Raw genomic sequence first — 22977 nt, 5'->3', positions numbered from 1 at the left:
ATAACTTCTGTGATAGATGGTACTCCTATAGGCCATTACAAGGTTTTGTCAGGCATTTTTCACTAGAGCATTTTCAAATCATATTGATCTCTAAAGCCATAAAGAAAACCATACTGCTGCATCTCTCAGGGAATGGTGAAGTGGATGGAAATAGATTACCTTACATACTGTTTATCTGAGAAACACTGCTTTCTTTCTAGTGTTCAGTTATAATTAAAAGGAATTGCTATATATTCTACTCAATTTTATTCTGTTCTAAAATTAATTGTTACAGCAATAAGGCTTAATATATCACTTAGAATCTAAACATCATATTCTTTTAAAACAGTTTTTCAGTGAGCTTAGACTGTTCAGATATGAATGCACTACATTTATATTGTCAGCTTCTCTTCTGTACCTTTTTTGTGGTGCTATTAAATTTGTAATCTGAACACAGGACAAAGGGATACTTCATCTTTTAATTTTATTCAGTGGTTTAAAATAAAGATCTAGAGTATGTATTTTGAATAATTTCTGTTTTGTTTGTTTATTTTTGCTTTTTCTTTTTAAACAGAATTCCAGGCAGTAGTGATATCGACAAAATAAATAAGTCTCCCACTCTAAATAATAAGCAGAACAATAGGTAAGTGTTTTGGAAATGTTGTCATCTAAGCATTATATATCAGATATTATCATCCAAGTTACCTGTAAATATAGCGAGAATGTATAAAGAAATACTTAGTATGGTATATGGCTTAACAGCAGGTTTCATTTCACCATTTGACATCTGGAATGCAGCCATCCATGCCTAAGTTACCATGGACTCTTTAACAGGGGAGGTAGACTCGATGATCTCTTGAGGTTCCTTCCAACCCCTGTCATTCTGTAAAAAAGGGTCTTTTGGTGGGTAATTCAACTGATGTCTTTCAGATGCTTTGTTTTTAGAACAGGAGGAATTATTATTTCCTAGAACTGCCTATTTGTCCACACAGATTAAAAGAAAGATCAGCACAGATTTATATATTTACATTTCATACCAATTATTTAAGAAATACAGGGTTTTAGATACAATACAGATACAGAAAACGAAGACTGAGAATGTTTTGAAATCAATTCATTGTGGTTATGTTCTAGAACTCTGCATTTGTCTGCATGAATTCATGAGGAAAGTCAAGAGGGGAAAAAAAAATCTGACTCAGGTTTTCACTGGAAAATATCACTGAACTTTGGCCAATGGAAAACTTGGTAACCAAGTTGTAACAAAATATTTTTTGATAGCAAGGCTGATTTTTTTTTTTTTTTTTTTTTTTTTTTTTTAGTGAAAATCAAACACAAAATTCATGGTTTCTTTGGAAGCTTTTATTTTTTCCAAAGTTCAGATTTCATTACAAACAGGTTAAAGCCAATATTTCATTTAAAATAATATAGCAGAAATACTGTGAAATAATATTAAAAAAATATGTTATGATTCAGAGGTGACAATAGGATACATCTAACATGATTAAACAACATTCAAAAATTCAATTTCTAAAGCACAGCTCTAGTAACTGAAATTTTTATTCAAAAATTGAAAGTCAGAAGTGCTCAGTTGCCATCGTTATAAATGTAAACAAACAAATATATTGCTGTGTGCCTTCATCAGTGCCTATAGGGTTCTATCAAAAATAAGTTGCACTAAATATGGTTGCTAGTGAGAACTGAGCACAGGAATTAAATGTCATCTTACAAAGTGCCAAGATTTTATTCTGAAGAGCAAAATAAAGCCTTTTAAACATCAAGTGAAGTCATTCTTTTAAGTTGTAATTTTATATCATAATGTTGTAAACCGTCATGATGATGACATGAAATATATAAATTGGATTTTTAAGTTATAGAGTTTGGAGATAAATTTTAATACTGTGAGTATTTTTTAACTACCATGAGTTCTGAAGTAGGGCTTAAGTGAGACTTCAGTGGTATACATTTTCTCCTGCCAGACAGCAATGAAATAATTTTTTAAACTCCATTCTTTAGTTATTCTAATGTCATTAAGAACTGAAGAGAACAGACAATACTTTTTTGATAACATTTATGAGAAAAATCCCTGACTTGGAATTTATGTAGTTAGGAATACGAAGGATGTCAGCTTCCTTTACAGGCATATAATAAAGTAGAACAGCACTAACAGTTACGTGAAAAGCATAAAATTTACAATATGAAAAATATTTTAGAACTTGGAGAGTGAAGTGCTGGTACAGAAGTTCAGATGTTCAGAAGTCAGAAATTAGTTCGGATAGCAAGTAAAGACACGTATTCTTTAAGTATGAGAACTCCTTAAGATATCCGAAATCTATTATCATTTGAGTTATTTCCAAAATTTCATTTGGCATATGTAAGCATAATTGGATCATTTATTATGCACAGTCATGTCTTTCTGATAAGGGAAATGTCATTTTTTATCCTTGTTTTCTCATTTAAAATGATACACCTATTAAAGATGAATTAGTAAATGAATGAATGAAGTATATTTTCTTAACAGACAATCTTGGACTCCTAATACATCATCCACAAATACTCCTGCCACTTCTCCAATCAAGAAAAAAAGGTATTCATTGTTGCCATTGTTTGATTGGCAGAGGACATATAGCACTGTATTAAACCTCTGTTAATAATTGTATCAAAAAACACTATCAACTTTCTCCTCTAGCAAACTCCAGGAATTCTCTGCTTTTTTTCCCCTGAGAGTACTGTGTTGAAGATAGTTTGCCATTCAGACAAATTTTACCTAGCAAGGAGTGTACCTGTTGAAGCCATGGGCTGCCAGCTTCTCCAGGAGAATATTGTAGGAATCAGCTCTCTCAGCACTTTGGGATGTATTTCATCAGATCCCATGAACTTGCACACATTCAAGTTTTTCAAATTATCTCAAACTTGATCTTCTCCTGTGGTGGGTAAGACTTCATTCCTCCAATCCTTGCCTTGAGATTCTGGGAACTGGGAGGCATAGCAAGAGAAATTGCTGGTGAATACAGACAGAAATGTTGTAGAATACCTCAGTCCGCTCCATATCAGTTATTGTCAGGTTCCCTGTCTCACTCATCTTTTTGCATAAAGGGCAACCTTCCTTGTCTGCCCCTTCTGAACAGTTTTCAGCCACTCACTAGAGCACTCCAGTCATGTTGTTCATCCCACCACATTTCAGTATCAGCATTCAGATCACAGCTTTCTAGGTGGACAGCATGTACAAGCTACTCATGTTATCCACGTTATGTGAATTAATATAAATACTTCAACTGGACTTTCAACTGTCTAAAGTTTCTGATGTGTTATTTTTGGAGAGCTGAGGGGCATTCTTCCATCATGTAGCTCGCAAATATACAAAGTGCTACAGCTTTATTAGCTTCGTTAGTTCGAGGCCCAGATCCTTGAATCAGCCAACCTGCCAGTGAAGATTCTTGTTCCTTTCATAGACAAGTGGATCCCATAGTTGCCCAGTAATCTGTTTTCACTGAAATGTATTCTGTGATTGGAATGGCAATGACATGTAGCCAGGTATTAATCTGTGTTTGTCCTGCATAAGCGAGTGTTCTGTGCACTCCCTTATCTCTGACTGGCAACGTAAAGGAGACTATTTCTTGGGTCCTCATCCCTTTCACTTGTGTCTCCAAGGCTATGAAGTCCTGCTTTATGTATCCTTTCCATTCACTATTTCTATCTGTGTTGGTTTTTTTTTTTCCCATATTCCATGTGCAAACAATATGATCAGTAGTATCATAGATTTCTTTCAAGAAAAGAAGTAAAGCAACAGCTGAAAGTGCTTATAATACAAAACAAGTAATAAAAGCCCAAAAATGTTTCTTGAGTTGGTATTCACACCCTTGTTTGCTTTGTACATTCTATTTTGTTGTGTTTTCAGAGAACAATCCACTTATTTTGAACTGCAGAAAAGACAATGTGGAGTCAGAAAATACATTGTACACAATAGTAATTAAATTTATGATGTTATTTCCAATTCCATTCAATTGTCTGGATTTTAAAAAATGGTCTAAAGAGTATAATTATGCAGTTTTTTTTTTCAAAATATTAGTAATTTAAGAACCATTACAGACATTCCTACACCATTTCTGAGATTCTAATGATCTTTCTAGAAGAAACAGACTCAAACTGCTGTTCAATCCCATAACGTATACTAATACTCAAGCATTTATTTGTTAACACTGACAGACAATCTTGGATGCCTCCCCCAGTTTCAAGTAATAAGACCATGACAGAAGCAGTGGAATTCAAGCAGTGAGTACTAATGATCATTAGTTACTTCCTTTTGTAATTTTTTGCTGGAGCTGATTTCACATGTAAGCCTACAAGGGTTAAGTAAGACGGTATGGGTAGAAAAAGGATCTCATGTCTAAAGACTTGTTTAGGCTCTAATCAGCTTGGTGCCCATGACTGACGGAGGTGTATGTGAAGTGCCAAAGACTTTAGGTTGCATAAGTGCTCCTAAATTTTTCTACAATGCATGTATGTTTTCTCTGTGATTTTACTTCAGAAATTACTTACTAGTCATACGGGCAGGAATCTCTTAATGCCTCTTGGTCAGACAGACAGGGGCTGACTGACCAATCTTGTGGTCTTCTATGGTGGGGTGATGGCATCAGTGAACAAAGGAAGGGCAAATGATGTCTTCTACCTGGATCTGTGCAAGGCCTTTGACAGAATCTCACACCATATCATTATCTCTAAAATAGAGAGAGATGAATTTGAAGGATAGAGAGGATAGAGGGATAAAATGGATAGAGATTCCTTGGATGGTCCAGCCAGAGGGTTGTGTTCAATGACTCTTTATCCAGATGGAGGCTGGTGAAACAGTGTCTCCTCAATAGTCCATTCTGGGACCAGTGCTCTTCAACATATTTATCAGTGACACAGACAGTGGTGTTGATGGTACCCTCAGGAAGTTTGCTGATGACACCAAGCTGAGTGGTACAGTTGATATGACAGAAGGAAGGGATGTCATACTGAGGGACTTGGACAGGCTTGAAATGTGGGACCACGTGAACCTAATGAGGTTTGATAAGACCAAGTGCAGTGCATTACATTTAGGACAGGGCAATCTCAGATATGTATACAGACTGAAAGAAGAACTCATTGAGAGCAGCCCTTTAAAGAAGGATTTAGAGGATTTGGCCAAAATTCAAAGTCACTCACCAACCACTGGAAAGCCAGTTAACAGATACTTTAATATGTCAGCTGCAGTGAATTTATCTGATTTAATTTCAGGATCTCACTATGATCATGGTAATTTTGAAAGCAAGGAATGCTTTCACCTTGCCAACTTCCAATAAAATCCCAAGATTCCTATGTCCTTCTTAGCACTAACTATCCAGTTACTTCTCTACCCTCATCAGACAGAGATGACTGAAATACAGGCCTATTCTTGATGAAGCTTTCATGAACTCTTGCCATTCTTGAATCATCTTACGATGTTACCATGCATACTTGGTTAAACAGTGATGGGCATTAAATGATTAATTTGTTTATCTTTGAAAAGTGCTTGGAGGATGGGTAAGCTATTTGAAATTGTGAAAATTACTGTAACTAATAATAGCCAAAGGGGAGCCTTTTATTTGCTTATGAGTTTCAGAAAATAAAGTGTGTATATGCTAATAACCACAGTTTTAAAAGGTCACTATCAGTCTTAGGGACAGCTGGGGCAGAGGACTGTCTTTTCTTCAGGTACGAGAATGGCCTATGTTCTGCTGTGTTTACTATCTTCAGGAAAGCAGTTCAGCAATGAAGGATTATTTTTCTATCGAGTTTATAATCTGATAACCTTTTCTAATTCTGAGACCTAATTTTAGTTTTCTGTATTCAAGCATGACACATGAACTTTATAGTGCTTTGTCTCAGTCTTAATGGATGAATAACACCTTACAGAATGCTTAAAAAAAAATAAGCTAAGCCTATAAGCAGCTGATTGTAATTGAGTTTTCTGGACTGTGAATTGTGTGTTGTAAACAAAACACTATTGATCTGTGATTTACTGGAGAATATTAACTGAAGAATTAGTGCCTTAGTAACACATAAAGTATGTGATTATAATTATATCATTATAGTACTTGGGTTGAACAAATTATATACTACATTAAGAAACAAGGAAAAGTACATTCTTGAAAGAAGAAAAGTAAAATTAATTGCTAATTACTGATCTAAAAGCTTGTAAAGTGCTTCAGTATTAGCATTGTGTTTCTGAAATGTTTTGTTTCCCAGGGCCATATCATCAGAAAATTTGGAAGATCCAACAAGGTATGCCTTGTTTATCTCGCTTCCTAGTAAGTCTAGATATGCAACACACCACTATGCACAAACATTGATTATTATTTTATATTTATTCATATAGCATATTTATAATTGTAATACTATGATTTATTTGGTGAGTTTCCTCCATGGTCAGGGTCCCAGAATTGCATGAAGAAGCCATCCATCTTTGCAGAAATATAGCTATGTTCATAGTTTAAAACACTTCATTGGATATTTACTCAAAATTTTAAAACTGTAGCTGAATAAAAATATTTAAAATTGCTTCAAAATTTTAAATTCACAATAATACATGTAGTTAATGTGACCATTTGTTAATGCTAAACTGATGTTTTAAAGAGTGAAAAAGAGAATGAGTAAGCAAAGTGAAGAAGGAGAAAATCATAAATGAAAAAGTTATACAAATTAAAAGTTTTGCAATAGAAAGCATTAACATAGGATGATTTGTTGTAAAGTCCCCCTAAATTTTAGTATTTGCAAAAGTTGCTCCAATTTCAGAAAATAAATTTATTAAAACAATTCATTAATGAAATGTATATTTCACGTGGCCTAAATTAGGAAAAGGTTACTTAACTAGTCTGTAATTTCATGGCTTATGATAAAGGAAGTTGCAAAACTTGACATAATTTAATTGCCATCTTAATAGAAAGACTGTCTACAGAAACATGGATTCTCATTCCCAGTTGCATCTGCCACCTACTGTTATCATTTCAGTGTTCCAAAAGTGACCAATCTGACTGATCCTGTCAGAAATAAGTAAACGTATCTACAATAATAACTAACATAAGTGATAAATTATGTAACCTGTTTCCAAATATCATATGCATTAAGTATGTTTTCACCATTTGTATTGCAGTGCTGTTTTTTCATCAGAACAAGTCACCTCTCAAAAATCAAAGACTGATATGGATGATCAAGCTACAGCAAGGTAACAGACACTGACACAGTTAAAACGATGTCATAGCACATGATAAAATTCATCTTATGTACTCTTTTATTTTTCATTTCCATATTTAATAGCTTTTTTGGTCATGGTGTGTGATAAATGCAGCATTTCTCTACTGCCAACAATTGTCCTAGAAGTATGAAGTTGGAGTCCCACTTCACTGAGTTGCTAAGTTATTTCAGATGTCTTCATTTCAAATTCTTTCAGTGCATCTAGCTTGCATCATAAAGGGCAGTATATAGATAGATGCTGCAAAAAATAAAAAAGGTAGAGGCAGACACATTGCAGTAGCATGGTTTGTATACTATATTTTCTTGGAGCTTCAAGAAATTGTGGGAGCAGGAGTATGTTCACGCTGTTATGTGTATAAAAAGTTCCAACTTTGAGATTTTACATAGGAAAAAATAGCACATATCATGACAAATTAGTATGTTTATACAGATGCATTTGTTCTTGTGTTAAGTTAGATGGCATATGTAGTGATGTATCTTAGAAATGTGTCAGTGTAAAGAATACCGTGAAAATGATTGGTAGAAAAGACAGAAATGTTGTTCTGCTGAAATTCCAGTCAACTGTAAGAATCTCTACTAACAGAGATGGCATGTTTTTTCAAAACAATTAGCAATACTGAGGGGTGATGGTTTTACACTGATGGGAGCTAAGCTCCACCATGCCACTTGCTTGCTCCCCCTCATCCAAACAACAAGGGGAGAAAATACAGTAAAATAAAAACAGCTCATGGGTTGAGATATTTTGAGTAAAAATATTCTACCAGAATAAAATGCCTGAATATGCAACTAAAAAGTGCATGAATTAGAAGTAGATTTCTAGGTGTGCACTGAGAACTACAGTAGCTCAGATTTGTAGTTTTTAACTGGAAATACTAAATTCTGCAGATACTTAAATCAGTCCAGTTTAGCTAATTCAATTTTACGATTCATAACGTGTAGTTTTGTGGTCAGCAGTCACAGTTTATACTATTTTGAATCTTGTTCCCTCCCTTCAGTATGCAAAATCAGTACGGAATAGTTAAGGATAACATGCAGATAACATGACAGTGCAATTCTTTGGAAAAAGCTTTAGTGAAACATTTTCCTGTCAAGAAATGTGGGAGATATTAGAGAATTAAATATGGCTCTGTATTAATGAGGGAATTCACAACCATTCTTCACTTGTAAAGGCGTGTAAAAGTCTTAATCCTCAATCAGTCCACATCAATAGTCCCCAGAATCTCTCATTACCATCTTGAGCTTTGTATTCTAGTCCTTCAGTTGGCAGAGGGCTGGAGAAATATTTGACTGATCTACAAGTTACTATGGTAACCTCACACTAACTACAGCTATATATGTCACCATGTAAACTATAAGTAGCCTGCAATCTTCATGGGCAAAATTCTGCTCTCTTTCCTCCTGCTATAATTCCTTTACATTTGGCTGATGATTTATATGTCAACCATCTGTTACTCATGTGTCAATTTCACAAAACTACAAATTTTTGCTGAATTTATGCTAACCAAAAATGCATTAAGCAGCTGTCAGCTCATTTCTTCCTCTGAATATGGCATATTAATACTATGCTTTTGTCAAAAACGCTTGTGCCAAACACAAGAAATAAATGGCAACATTAACAGTATTTCTAGTAACACTGACGTGTATAAGTAATATATTCTTTATATCCTTCAATATATCCTTATATCCTTTAATTTCACATATTTTTTATTCAAAATGCAAAGATTTTCAGGTCATGATTTTTGAAGTTATTCTTAATTGATTATTTGTCTTTTGTCAAGGATTCTAATATGAATGTTAATGGCATAATGCATTAATTTCAGTATAAAATAAAGGGAATATGCTAAGTGGTTTTCTATCAAACCTCATTAGTGACATAAAATCTTTTGAAAGGACTTACCTGAAAATGATGGCAGATATTTTCTTTTGGCTGGAAATGTAAGCTTCACTATGCACTACTAAATGAAAAGCCTAAGTCTGCCTCTATTAAGGTAAAAAACAATGTGTTGTTTTCAAATAGAAGAGTTAGATATAGTATCTGTCTTAAAGCAAAAATGAATTTAGAATACATGGAGGCCACCTATTTGGTATGATTAACAGACCAGAATAGGCAAATTGCAGTTTTTTAGGGCATCTAAAGGTTCCATAGACAGCATAAGTAAGTAGGGTAGAAGCCAGAAAAGTCAGAGATAACCACTATAATAATTGTAATAATTCTTGTGTATCTTTTCAGAGTATTACAGGCTGTCCTCAAATCAGTTATCTGGATATTTTTCTGTCTGTGGGTCCTTTTTCACTCAGAGGATGGTTGACACACTGGAACAGGTTACTATGGAGGTTGTGGATGCCCCATCCCTGGAGGCATTCAAGGCCAGGCTGGATGTGGCTCTGGGCAGCCTGGTCTAGTGGATGGCAACCATGCACATAGCAGGGGGACAGAAACTAGATGATCATTGGGTCCTTTTCAACCTAGGCCATTCTATGATTCTATGGTTCCTTTAGTCATTTATACATTGTTTACCAAGTACTTTTTGTATTTTGTTTCCATTTTAGTGGAAAATGAAGATTTTCACTTTTTTCCATTACAGAATCTCAGCAACTATAAAATGCAGTAACTTAGACAACTGCGTTACTGACCATGTCCTGTGGGCAGTCTTGTTAAATCATTTCAAACATCCTGGAAGGGTGTTTAACACAACTTTAGTCTATTTTTCATTATTGATGGTAATAGGGAAATGTATGTTTCTATGAAATACTATTAAGAGAGAGAGTTCGCTTGCATTTAACTAAGCTGTTCTCTTGCATATGATCTATACAGAAACCAACAGTATTTCTGACAGTGGGCCATGTTTACCAGAACAGTAACAGAAGTATTATCACCAAAAGAATTGGAATAATCAGAAATCCAAATTTCACAAAATCATCGAATAGCTTGGATTGGAAAGGGCCTTAAAGATCATCTAGTTCCAAACCACAGGTCTGCCACCTGCAAGATCAGGCTTTTGAGTACCCACAAGATCAGGTTGTTTGGTGCAGCATCTGAGGCATGGACTCAGTTGTGAACAATCCAAATCATTTACTGCAGGTTCTAACATTCCTTATGTACATTTCCAAGTTCCGTCTTGTAACTTTCCATCCCTCCCAGAATGTCAACAGAACACTTAACTAGTCTTCTTCAAGCCAAGGCACTAACTGCCCACCCCAGTGCTCATCCAATCAGAGCCACAAATTGCTTCTATTTACACATTTCTTCTCCAGTCAAGGTCATCACACAGTGATTACATGCCCCACTTGACTTCTTGTCTCCTGGAAACAGTCTTTATTCTCAGTGTCCTCTTCCACATACTATCAAACTTGTTTTTCAGTTTCTACTCTGAACATTATCTTGAACTCCCACAGCCCCATCCAACCTTGAATGTCTCCAGAGATGGAATGTCCACAGCTTCTCTAGGCACCTGTACCAGTGCCTCACCACTCTCTGAGCAAATAATTTCTTCCTATAGCATCTAAATTAAATTTTCCCTCTTTCACCTTAAAGGAATTTCCATTCACCCTATCATTATCAACCCATGCAAAAAGTTGGTCTCCTCCTGTTTGTAAGTTCTCTCCAAGTATGGAAAGATCACAATGAAGTCTCCCCAGAGACTTTTCCAAGCTGAACAAGCCCAGCTCTTGCAACACTTCCTCATAAGAGAGGTGTTCCAGCCCTCCGATCATTTCTGTGGTCTTTCTCTGGACCCGCTCCAACAGCTCCTCATCCTTCTTTTACGGAGGACTTCAGACTCAAATGCTTCAGATAGGGTTCCACAAGGGTAGAGTAGACAGGATAGAGTAGACAGGAACAATCCCTTCCCTTGTCCTGCTGAACACCCCTGTGTTGATGCAGCCCAGGATACTGTCAGCCCTCTGGGCTGCAAATACACACTGCTGGCACATGTCCAACTTTTTGTCCCCCAGGACATCCAAGCTCTTTTCCACAGGGCTGCTCTCTGTGAGTTCTTTTCCTAGACTCTATTCATGTCTGGGATTGGCCCAACCAATCCAAGTGCAAAACCCAGCACTTGGTCTTGTTGAACCTCATTAGGTTCATGTGTGCCCACTTTTCAAGCCTATCCAGGTTCCTTTGGATGGCATTCCTTTATTCTATTTTGTCATCAAATTCCTAGTAGTTCATATATTTAAGAAGAAATGTATTGTAGTGCTATAGAAGTACTGTATTTTCGTAGATATATCATATCTACGAAACTGAGAAACTTCTGAGGTAAAAGTAGCAGGACCTACATAAAAACTAAGAGAGACATCACAACTCTTGAAGCATCTGAAGTAATATTGGCTGCTAACAGTGAATGACTACTAATCTGCGGAAGCACACATTACAGGAGCTTTTACATATATTTGTCTTTTTTTTTAACATACCATTTACAGTGCAGATAGGTTGAATAAGATGTCTCAGCTGTGTATTTGTATGTATATGGATGAGAAAGGTAATTTCTAGGCATCAGAATCATAGAATCATAGAATGGTTTGGATTGGAAGAGACCTTTAAGATCATCTAGTGCCAACCTCCTTGCTGTAAGCAGGAAACGAGGAACTAGAATATTTTTGTGATACTTTAGTATTATATTTTCTATAAAGCATTGTACTAGCTTTTTCTGTTCCGTACAGGGTAATTCACTGTAATTATTCCTCTTAGAGAGTTGCAAATTTAATGGTTCTGTAAATACACTTTATTATGCTCCTCTTTGCTGATATTCTCTATGACCAGAGGTATGTTACCAGTTTTCATTGTGAAAGATCATGAAAGAATAATACATTAATTACGTGTGCTTAAGCCATCTCATGTAATAAGGACACATTTTTCTATGTCCATCTACATTTGACAACTTTGAAAGAAAAGGTAAGAATTTTCCAATCCAGTGGAATCAAGGCCATCCTGCCAGGTCTCCTGAATGAAAATTTATTGATAGAACTATTATTATACAGCTGCAATGAGTACAAAGCTGAGGGAACGTTTTAGTACATCTTGAGGCATTTAACAATTATGTCATCCGATTACGTGAAAAGAGAAATCTGTTTTGTGGATAAAGGCAGGTGGCTTCAAACAACCACTAGAAACACACTGGAAAATTACTATTGTTTGGAATAGATTTTAGATGACCAAAAGAAGGCGGCCTGCATCTTACACCAAGTATTCCTTTACCATTGTGGTGGACTATTTATTTACTTTCACTTTCTTATAGGCTATATAATGCTTTAGTAGACCTCTGTTATTCAAAAATTGTTGGAAATGAAGATAGTATAACTGGAGTCACATAAGTATAGTCATAATGTAATAGTCACAACTGCAGCCAGACAGCCAGTTCTGGCTTTGACTACAATGGCAATTTATTCCATATAGTTAGGAAAACAGTCTTAGAACTTTCAAAACTGTTTTTAATAGTACAAGTAAATGCACTTATTTTTGATTATATATTTTTGCATTTCAGTAGAAGGCAAAAACACTAATTTACTTTCTAATGATGGGGACTTTCTGCCTGCCCTTTCTGTCAGATTTGCACCTTTTCTGTTGTTGATACAAATGATCTGCTGTAGCAGAGCTTCAGTGCAGAGATCCAAGTTCTTTATTCCTGACTGAAAAGATAATGTAGTGTTTGCAAGGTCATACATATTCTCCAACCAAAACTGAGTAAGACTGTGTTCTTTCTTCAGTGATCTTTCCTAGTCTACCTTCTAAAAACATTCTGATCAACAGCTTCTTCCTCTGTATTTAACTCTGAAATTCTCTATGCTAAGCATTACACTGGTTTTGGCACTGTTCAAATTGGCATTCACATTGACTGCAGACCTCTTCTGTTCCATCATCCTCTGGTATTGGTCTGAATGAAGATTCCTGGTGCTCGTTAGTGAGCGTAGTGGTGTGGAAGGAAATGCAGCCTGCCTCAAAGTAGATGTCACTCTCTTCTCAATGAACTTCCTTATTCTTTCTCATTTATACATGAAAAAAGTCTGATATAAGGATAGTAAAGCAGCCATGCATGGCAGATCAAAATTCAGATAGGCCCATGGTGTTAAGCTTTTCAGTGAGCTGCCTGACATATTTAATATATTCCAGACCACCTCTCTTAGTTCACACTTGGAAGGTCCAGTTGGCAACCATTTGTTTTTGTAACCTCAAACTGTCTTCTGTGCTGAAACTACCAGATCAGAAATTCCCTTAATGTTTTAGCCAGAGTTTATTAGCATGGCCTTTACATATTCAGTCTTGATAGAGGAAAAAACTGTGGATCAGGTGCTTCATGAGATCAACTGGGAAATATTACTGGAGAAAGGCTAACAGATACTTGTTTTGTATCACATCTAGAAAAGTCAGTTCTGAGAAGGCAGATACTTGATGGTTATCAAGAGATTCCTAATTTTGTCACAATGGCTATCTATATCAAAAGAATTTACTTCTTGCATAGTATGTGTCATCATGACCTGTAGAAATTCACCATAGAAGCCAACAGTCAGAATGGTGTTTTAGTAAATTTCATGGGCAGCTCCACCATATCCAACAGTCAGTAAATCTGAAATTCGTGTGCTAATTCTATTGTCTTGTCCATAAAACACCACCTACAATGTTGAAGTCTTGTATACATAGCTGTTTGTGCATCAGCAAAGAGATATTCTAGATAATGAGACAAATCTTTCAGTAATTAGGGAACATCTGAACCTAGAAATGGACTAGTCAAGACTTTTATAGCTTTCATAGCTTAAGTATACACATTCACTGAATGAGTAGGGAATTTCTGTCACATAATTTTCTACCTCGTACTCAGGATGCATCATTCAAGAGTATGGCCAGTATTGGTTTAAAATTTCTCTTCTCACTCTCCCACTTGCATCCAAGATCAGATTAAGTTTGATCTCAGCACAATGACACAGTAATGCGGTCAAACATTTTAAGATCTATTTTAGATATATTTAGATATATTTTTTCAAGCCAAGCGAGACAAACAGACAAAAAAAAAAACCCAAAAACAAACAAACAAAAAACAACCACCAAAACTATTAGCTGTGCTTGAATTTGTGGATAGGATTCATTTTCCTTTTTCTTCTTTGATGGTGGTCTGACTCGTCACCAAACTAGAATTACAGAACTATTACCCACTGAAATAAGTGAGACTCATAAATGTATCTGACAAAGGACTGGAAAATATTAGAGCTTTATCTGATGTGAACTGAGTTAGAACTCAAATGCAGAATGAAATTCAAAGCAAAATGTAGACAGTTCAATTTCTGAATTTGTGATACAGAGCATAAAAGAAAAAATCGTAATTTGTGGTTGCATTATACATCAATTTCAGTGCCTTCAAAGTTTACTCACTCAATATGTCTGCAGGTCTTTTATGCATTAAATCTATAAAGACATTCAGTAGCTAACATTAGCAAAGCGAAATAGCCCAAAATAAATAATTTTTCTGTAAATGTAGAAACTTTCACTGGTATTGGTACTGGTATTCAGGGTCAGATACATCATGCTTTCGAAAATCAGCTAATCTCTGGAGAGCTTTTTATCTGAATGATTTCCTTTTAGTTAGTGTCTGAGAAGCACAGGTGTTGAAGATGTGGCAAAAGAGAACTATCTGGTTAAATAACCAATAATTTTTGCATGCAGCTTGACGATAGCAATTTTTTAAACATATTTATCTTCATTGGCATTCTTTTTCTTTTTTTTTTCTGCTGGATTCTCTTCATTAGTTATCACATCTCTAATCCTATTTTGCACAGAGAGCTAGAGGTACAAAAAAAGAAAGCACCTGCAAAATTCATGGTTGAAAAGATTTTTGGAATGAGGCCCATGATGGCCCAGTTGCACAAGGGTTTTTCTGTCTTTCAAGCTGGGGCTTTTTTGTAGACCCAAAGTGCTATTTTAGGCACTGTTCTGTAAGGGAATGTTAAGAGCAGAAAGGCTTTTTTAAAAAAAAAGTTATTTCTTTTTTTCTCTTGGATGTGGTCACTTATTAATGGAAAAGCAAATGAAGCAATGGAAATGCAATCCATACTTTTGTGATGATTACAAGCACATCTACAACTTAAGAAATTTATTAATTTTGTCAATACTATATTTAATCAAATCCTTTTATATAAAGTATGATAATAAAACTTTTTGCACTGTGTTCCAAGTATTTTATTATTTTTTTATGCAAAATACAAAAAAATGTATTTGTTATCCTGGGCTGGGTGCTCCAAAAAAATCTAGTCACATCCTGAGGTTGTATTAATGCATTTAATCTTCTTGAATTTATGAACAAACAATATATTCTTTTCCTGGCAAGCTTTCTAACCTGCTTCCTTCCCATCCATTTCTAAAAATATTCACCCCAGGCAGAATGTTTACAATGGTGTAATGGCTGTCTCTGAAAATACTGTGTTTGGAGGGGACATCTTTCAGAATGACCTATGAGAAATGTCAGTATCTATTACAAGCCATCTACCATATTTGAAAGACATTTCTCCAATTTTGTCTAAATTGCTGTATGTAATCCTAGAAAATTTATACTGTGGTTTTCCATTGTCATCTATAGCCTAAAAAACTGCTGACAAATTTAAGAATATATTACATTCAGCCATGTTTGGACACCAATTCATTTTTCAAATAACACTTGTATCTGAAATGGGAAATACTTCCCTACAATGGCTTTTTACTCTATGAAATTTTCTGATATTAAAAGAGCTTATTTAATAAATGAGTTTATGGGTTAGTCTCTTCCCCACTTTAATACTTGACATCTCTTTTAGAAATATTAGTAGACGTGACATTGGGTTATATGATTTTATCTGAAGTTACTGCCACTGTTCTATTATAATAGTTAATGTAATTTTTCTAAGGGCAAGAGAAGTTTCTTTGTTCCCTGTTGACAGAAAAATGCTATCTAGATGAACAGCAAATATGTGACCAGTGCTCTATAATCTCTACAGTATTATGAATTCCATGAAGAAGCATTTGATAGAAAACCATTAAGACATTTTATTACTTCTTTCAAAGACTAGTACAAAAAGTTCTAGAGTTCTGGCATTTGGCCTTTTGGTAGGAGCACACCGTGTCTGTTTGCTTTTTTTTTTAATAGAAAGATGTCTTCAATTAATTTGTCTGTTTAAAAGAAAAATCCCCAGGAAATATTTTAAAAATACCAAATTGAAAATTGCCAAAAAATGAATACAATATTTTATATATATACCTCGAGTGAAAATGTCAAGTGTATCTGTTTAAATGAGCTAAGTCATAGAAAAAGCCAACTGGAATGTAGTTCCCCAGCTGTCTATATTCCTTTGAAAATCAGACAGAGCATACTACCCTGCAAGGATCTGCAGAGTATACTATCCTGCAGATATCCATACTATGCAGAGCATACTATCCTTCAGAGTCTTTACATTTCACTAAGATTCTGTTTCATGGCAGAACTGTGCAGAACGAAATCTCATATGGAATATAGTTGGCTATCAAGTTATCAATAGTGGAGCACTGTCATACTATCGTAAGCATCATTCTTTTCCAAATTGCCTACTTAAGAAAAATTTTTTTTAATCATTTATTCATTGTTGTAATGAGTTAAGTTTACTAGATGATAATTTCTTGGTAATGTTGCTGTAAACTTTGCAGTACAGGAGTTTTCAGTTGGAAAAATGGATTTTTCATGGACGTGAGGTATTATGCAGAAGCATATTGACACTGGTTAAATCCTATGAAAAGAAATAAAAGCATTCAAGCAACACCCCATTTTTGGATTTGATACTATTAAATTTTCCAACTGACTGTTGGCCTGAAAGGGTTAGTCTATAATTATTTTTTTTTTTAGGTAAGGAATTATTCATGCAGGTGTCAGAAATATTTGACTGATTTTATTTCTGGTAAAGATACTTTTTGTGTCTTAGCAAGTTAAAGGACAGACACTTTCTGAAGCTGCCTGTGATGTGCTCAGCAGGAAAATTATAAAAGGTATAACTTCTTTCCAAAACCTAATCTGGTGATTTTATTCTAGCAGGAGTATGTGCTCATGTACACAGGTCTGAGTCTATGAATTTATCTGAATTATAACAGTGATGTGTGCTTTGAACTTCATATCAGTTTAATTTCAACTTTCATTAAGAATGTGAATTATAATTTCATTTTAAATGATATGTATTGGCTAACTGGTAGCAGGATACATACATTTTGATTTGATTTTTTTTTTTGTTCTGTCTGTAAAGGAATCAAGACCCTGATGATCTCATCAAAGTGAATCCGCAGTCTTTCACAAGCAACAAGGAGTAAGTCTTCAAAACTTTTCAGGCCCTACTTTTCTAAGGCAGTTCTAGTTTGTAATAACATGAATGTCAGAAAAGGTAATGTTGCTAATCTCTACAATGTTTCTAGATTAGTAAGTGGCATTCTTTATACAGAATGACATTAACATTAACATAAAAATGCAGATGAATTAATTGGTGCATGCACTGTCAGCTGAGCAAATGTTATCTATGGCAAGCTTCCATACATACCCAACATGCTTCTCAATAATCTATTACAGAAATATATTAATGTAGTTAGGGAAGGTGCATTGAACAAAGTATTATATAAATCACGGATGATAAGTGTTGCCCCAATAGTATGTAACAAAGCATTTCAGTCAGCCAAGGGAAGTGAGCCATGAAGAGCAGCTTGAACCTACGATTTCGAACTGCATGTCAGTTCACTTTGTTTCAGGCCAAATTTCTTGTGGTCTATAATCAGTCCTTCAGCATACAGAAAAGGAACTGCTAGTGCTAGAAGAGCTATATAATGTACTGTGCTATTAAGTGCTATGTAGCCTTTTTCACATCTTACACTAGAATTGTGTGATAACTTCAAGAAACAGCACATAAATGTTGCCAAGATGTGATCATCCATTTTTTAATACACAATCTTGTCTATATGTAGACATAAATATAAATTTGTGTAATTTGTATACAGTTTAGTGCTAAACTGTAGGTTGAATATGACTTTTTTTTTCTTTCTTTTTTACGAATCTTAATTTACAGAGAATGTATTAGGACAGAGTCCAAGACTTTGAAGCACTTCTTAATTCTGGAAGACATCCAGAGCTGTACAATCAATAAGTTCATTCTGGATTAAAGTCTCCAACTCTGTTATCAGCTTCAAAGAGCTAGTGCACCTTTTTCTTTTGCTCTTCCTCTACCTATAAAGAGTTAAGATTTATTGCAATAGTTACAGTGCTTTTCATAGATCATCATTTCTTCTAGTTAGGTGAACCAATATAAAGTCAGTTCAAAGAAATTATTACTCTTTACTTCTTTGCAGCTAGAGAGAATATTCTAACAGTTTATTTGTTTGTTGTTTCAGAGTAAAAGACGTTGAGGATTTTACTGAAATAAATGCTGCTTCTCAGAAAAATAAGAGGCAAGACTGTCTTCTTTCCCTTACATACTTCTAAAAACTCTTTGGTTAGATAATGATACTAATACACTCTCCTATAAAGGAATGACGGAAGTCAAAATTAATACTTGAATTTGAGCTAATTACTTAAAATTCCTCATTAAATACGGGATGGTAAATATAAATAATTCAGTGTGGAAAAAACTTAGTTCTCGATTTTGTCTTATACAAACTTAAACAGTGCATGACCATGTTTTTTAATTACAGACCACTTAATATGAAATGTTGTTATCAAATCAGCTGTTTCACAGCCAGTGAGTTAGTAGTTACTAGTATAAATGTTGTCATAAGGTCCTAGAGAATATATGGAGACCTAAGCTGTAGTAAGACAAAACAGTGCTGGATATAACTGCAAAGCAAATAACACGTTTTGGCAACCATTGCGCTGGTGCCTGTACTAAATATAACCATATTACCAAGTTAAAATGACATAATTATATAGTCTACTTAGAAGATGTAAACAGACTCTTCAGCTGTAGCATGGCAAGATGATGAGATGTAAGAGTCATAAATAGAAATGAGAGATTCAGATATTGCATAAGGAGGAGGTTCAGCAGTGGAGGAGCTTGGGTAAAGAGGTTGTGCTACTTCTGTCTTTGGAGGTTTTCAGGGGTCAATTGCAAAAAATCCTGAGTGAGTTGATCAGAACTCAGAGGATTAGAGACCTCCCAAGGACCCTTCCAACCTGGCTTATCATACAGTCCTATGATGCAAGAGAGACATGGACATACTGGAAAGAGTCCAACAGAGGATTACCAAGATGATCAAGGGATTGAAGCATTTATCCTCTGGGGAGAGGCTGAGAGAGCTGGGACTGTTCAGCCTGGGGAAGAGGAGTCTTGGGAGACCGTATCAACTACTTTAAATATACCTGAGAGGAGGATGCAGAGAAGGCACAGCCAGGTTCTTTTCAATGGTGCAATGAGAAGATGCAGTGGGCACTAACTGGGACACAAGAGATTTCATCTGAACACCAGGAAACACTTCTATGCCATTTGGGTGATGGAGCACTGGCACAGGTTTCCCAGAAAGGAATGCCCATAAATGGAGAAGCTTATTGTGGGGTCTTCTCCTTGGATGTCTTCAAAAGCCAGCTGGATCTGGGCCTGGGCACCTTACTCTGGGTGGCCCTGCTTGAGTAGGGGGTTGGACCAGATGGCCTCCAGAGGTTCCTGCCAGCCTCAGCCCTCTTGTGATTCTGTATATGATTTTTTGAGTAGTATGTCGTATCTCTGTAGTGACACAGTGGAGAGAACCAGAAAAATACTGTAGTTAGAAATGATAACTTTTAATTCATAAGTAAAGATTTGTAGAAATTGTAGTATACATTCAGTATAGTCAGGAACATTCCTTGTTAAGTGCATACACTTTTTTTTCTTTTTCAACATACAAAATTCAACGCATGTAAAATGCTTAAATTTAATCAAATAACTTGATTAATTTTGAGGTGTTTCTAACTTTCACAGAGATGAGGACCTTGGTGATCATGTGGAAGTGAAATCTCCTGATGACCAAAGTAGAAAAAGGTTCATTGTTCTGTCTAAAATTTAAAGACCACATAGCAAGAGCTGTAGTTGTTCAGTGTGGTATCTAAAAACACTAATACCTAATGCAAATAAGCTGAATGTGCATAACTCATGTAAGATATGTATATTATTTATAAAATGTGCCAGATTAATTAAATATAGCAGCATAACTGAATGTATTAGCAAAGCAACATAAGCAAACATATTCACAGCTTAAAAAAATCATTGATGCTTGTTTGTCAACTAATGTGAAGGCAGTATTATCTTATCAGGTACCACTCATGTGGTATTTTTGTAGTCTTCCATTTAGTTGTATATATAAATTATGAAGAAAAACTTAGCTATCTGAATACAGAAGTACTTCTTTTTTTTTTTTTAATATAAGCATTTTTATCCTAGCAGTTCCACTTAACAGACCAGAGGAACATAACACTGAATATGTAAAGTGAATGAGTTTCTCTTTCAGTTCTGAAAAGAAGCCTGCCAGATTAGTACTAAAGCACAATAGAGGGTGCTGCTTGACACAGCATGCTATGCATATAAAACAGCGACCGGCACTGAGTGAGGTTCATTTAGCAAAGCTTTAGAGCTTGGCAAATAAATCAAAATGCAGACCAAACATCCAGAGTTAAGGCTTATAATCATCAAATTGTTTCAGAATATAACATTTGGCAAACCAAACAAGAGTAGCTTTTGTCTGAGATGCTTTGTAAAATTGTGAAGAAAATTATTAGCACTTATTACTTAAATCCTATAATTTATCTGACAAGGTTTATTCCTGTTTGATGGCATATTATCTTTACTGATGGAAAATTGCAGAAGACAAGGTTTATTCTGCTTGAATCATAATCTTACTTCTTGAAATAAGAGTCTGTATCTGTTTAGCTCATCATTACTGATGAAAACATTAGTCTAGTATTTATATGTATGTATGTATATATATAAATAAAATATTAAATTTCTGAGCTGGAACTAAAGTACAGTAAAAACGAGAATAAAATACTGTGGAATATTGCTAAGAATATGCAGAATATTATTAACCATTGAAACTCTACTGTACAGCTGAAAACCTCAGTGGGCACTTTGAGGAAACTAAGGTTCAATTAAGTTAGGGGAAGTTTCTGATATGTATTTATCCACTAGCATAAACTGAGGGGCTTAAAATTACATATCTGTGATTCTGTTATTTTCCATAAGCAACAATTCAGCAACAGTAGGAAAACAATAGGTTTCTTTAACTGCTGTCACTAACATAAGCTGCTCCATTTATGGGCAAAAGTGTAACTGAAGGCTGTGTAGCTGAAAAGGACTTTTATAAATACTGCTTTCTTGTTGCCTTTTTTTTTTTTTTTTTTTTTTTTAGCATAACTAAGCAAATATATGAAAATCCTCCAAGTGCTTCAAATAATGTCCCAGAAGTAACCTACCTCAGTGACAGCAGAAGAAAGAGCAGGTACAGTGGACAATTAATTGAGAATCGTTACATTTGAAGTGCGATTTCTTGCCAAAAAAAAAAAAAAAAAAGAAAGAGAAAGCATCTTTATGCAAGAAATTTCAAGGATATTTGAAAACCTCACACTGGTCTCTGATATAATGCCAGACCCCTTTCAAATTTTTCCTGCAGAAATACAAGCCCACAAAGCAAACCTTCAGTGCACAGAGTGGGCAGGGCTGGGTATACCTTGTGTAGCTCTAGAGATGTGGCTGAGGCCACATGAAATTTAGAAGAGTTGTTGAGCCAAAATTCTTACGTAATCAGTAGAGCAAAGGTAATCCAGCACATTACTTAGATGCTAGATGCACCGTGCTGTAGGAGAGCTTATTTCTTTCCAAGGCTGTAAAGAAAAAATTACATTATTCACTGAGTTGGCTTCTGAATTTCCTAAAGCTGTATGGGATGAATCTTAGCCTTTGTTTCATCTCTTACTCCAAACATTATTGCTGTGACCTGGGTTTCTGACTTTTTAATCAAGTATAAATTATTTTTAAAACCAATTCTCCTTCTCTATTTGGACTCTGTCACTCAAAGCATTCAATTCTGAGTGGGGAAAAAAATGCGTTATAGGGATATGAAATAGAACTTGCTAAAAACCATATCTCTTGGTAAGAGGAAATCGTTGCATGTTTATCTGAGGAAGTTTTTTGTGACAAGCAAATCCAGGCTTGCATTATTATTAAATGGCATGCGTATTATTATCTTCTGTAAAATATAAAATATTTATCATTTACATTTCTCACTATCTGTGCAGTTTTAATAGATTTCTGGTGTTGCATAAAATACAACAAATGTATTTTTATATTACAACAAATGTAAAAAGACAGGTAAATGTAAGGTCTATCTGGGCTGTATAATACCCCACACATGCATGTTGTCAGTCTGTTAATTTTACCTGAAAAGACATTCTGCAAGCACATATAAGTATAAAAAATTTCACAATGTTACTGAATAATAGCATGCAAGATTGATATGAAACATAATAATTATGTTAAATTATCATTATTGTTGTACCTACATTAAATTGCTTCACTTTGAGTACTGTGTTCAGTTTTGGGCCCCTCACTACAAGGAAGACCTCAGGGCCCTGGTTCGTATTCAGAGAAGGGCAATGAAGCTGGTGAGGGATCTGGAGCACAGGTCTTATGAGGAGTGGCTGATGGACCTGGGATTGTTCAGTCTGGAGAAGAGGAGGCTTAGGGGAGACCTTAATGCTCTCTACAACTACCTGAAGGGAGATTGTGGCGGGGTGGGGGTTGACCTCTTCTCACATGTAA

General features: G+C 35.2%; 1 protein-coding gene across 2 annotated transcripts in view; it reads left to right on the top strand.

Annotated features, from left to right (window-relative positions):
* The window catches only part of SCEL (sciellin), a 47807-nt gene that overhangs the window by 17473 nt on the left and 7357 nt on the right, over window positions 1-22977 (top strand). For both annotated transcript variants that reach the window (XM_052664419.1, XM_052664418.1), the window contains exons 6-14: window positions 554-622; window positions 2498-2563; window positions 4183-4248; window positions 6226-6261; window positions 7130-7201; window positions 17458-17517; window positions 18587-18643; window positions 20146-20205; window positions 21569-21658. In XM_052664419.1, coding sequence (XP_052520379.1) covers window positions 554-622; window positions 2498-2563; window positions 4183-4248; window positions 6226-6261; window positions 7130-7201; window positions 17458-17517; window positions 18587-18643; window positions 20146-20205; window positions 21569-21658 — 576 coding nt within the window. The remainder of the gene's footprint in view (window positions 1-553; window positions 623-2497; window positions 2564-4182; window positions 4249-6225; window positions 6262-7129; window positions 7202-17457; window positions 17518-18586; window positions 18644-20145; window positions 20206-21568; window positions 21659-22977) is intronic.

The sequence above is a fragment of the Tympanuchus pallidicinctus genome, unplaced genomic scaffold (assembly GCF_026119805.1).
Source record: "Tympanuchus pallidicinctus isolate F22 unplaced genomic scaffold, pur_lepc_1.0 scaffold6, whole genome shotgun sequence".
NCBI lineage: Eukaryota > Metazoa > Chordata > Aves > Galliformes > Phasianidae > Tympanuchus > Tympanuchus pallidicinctus.
Note: the sequence above shows the minus strand (reverse complement) of the source record. Positions and strands in the feature narration are given on the sequence as shown.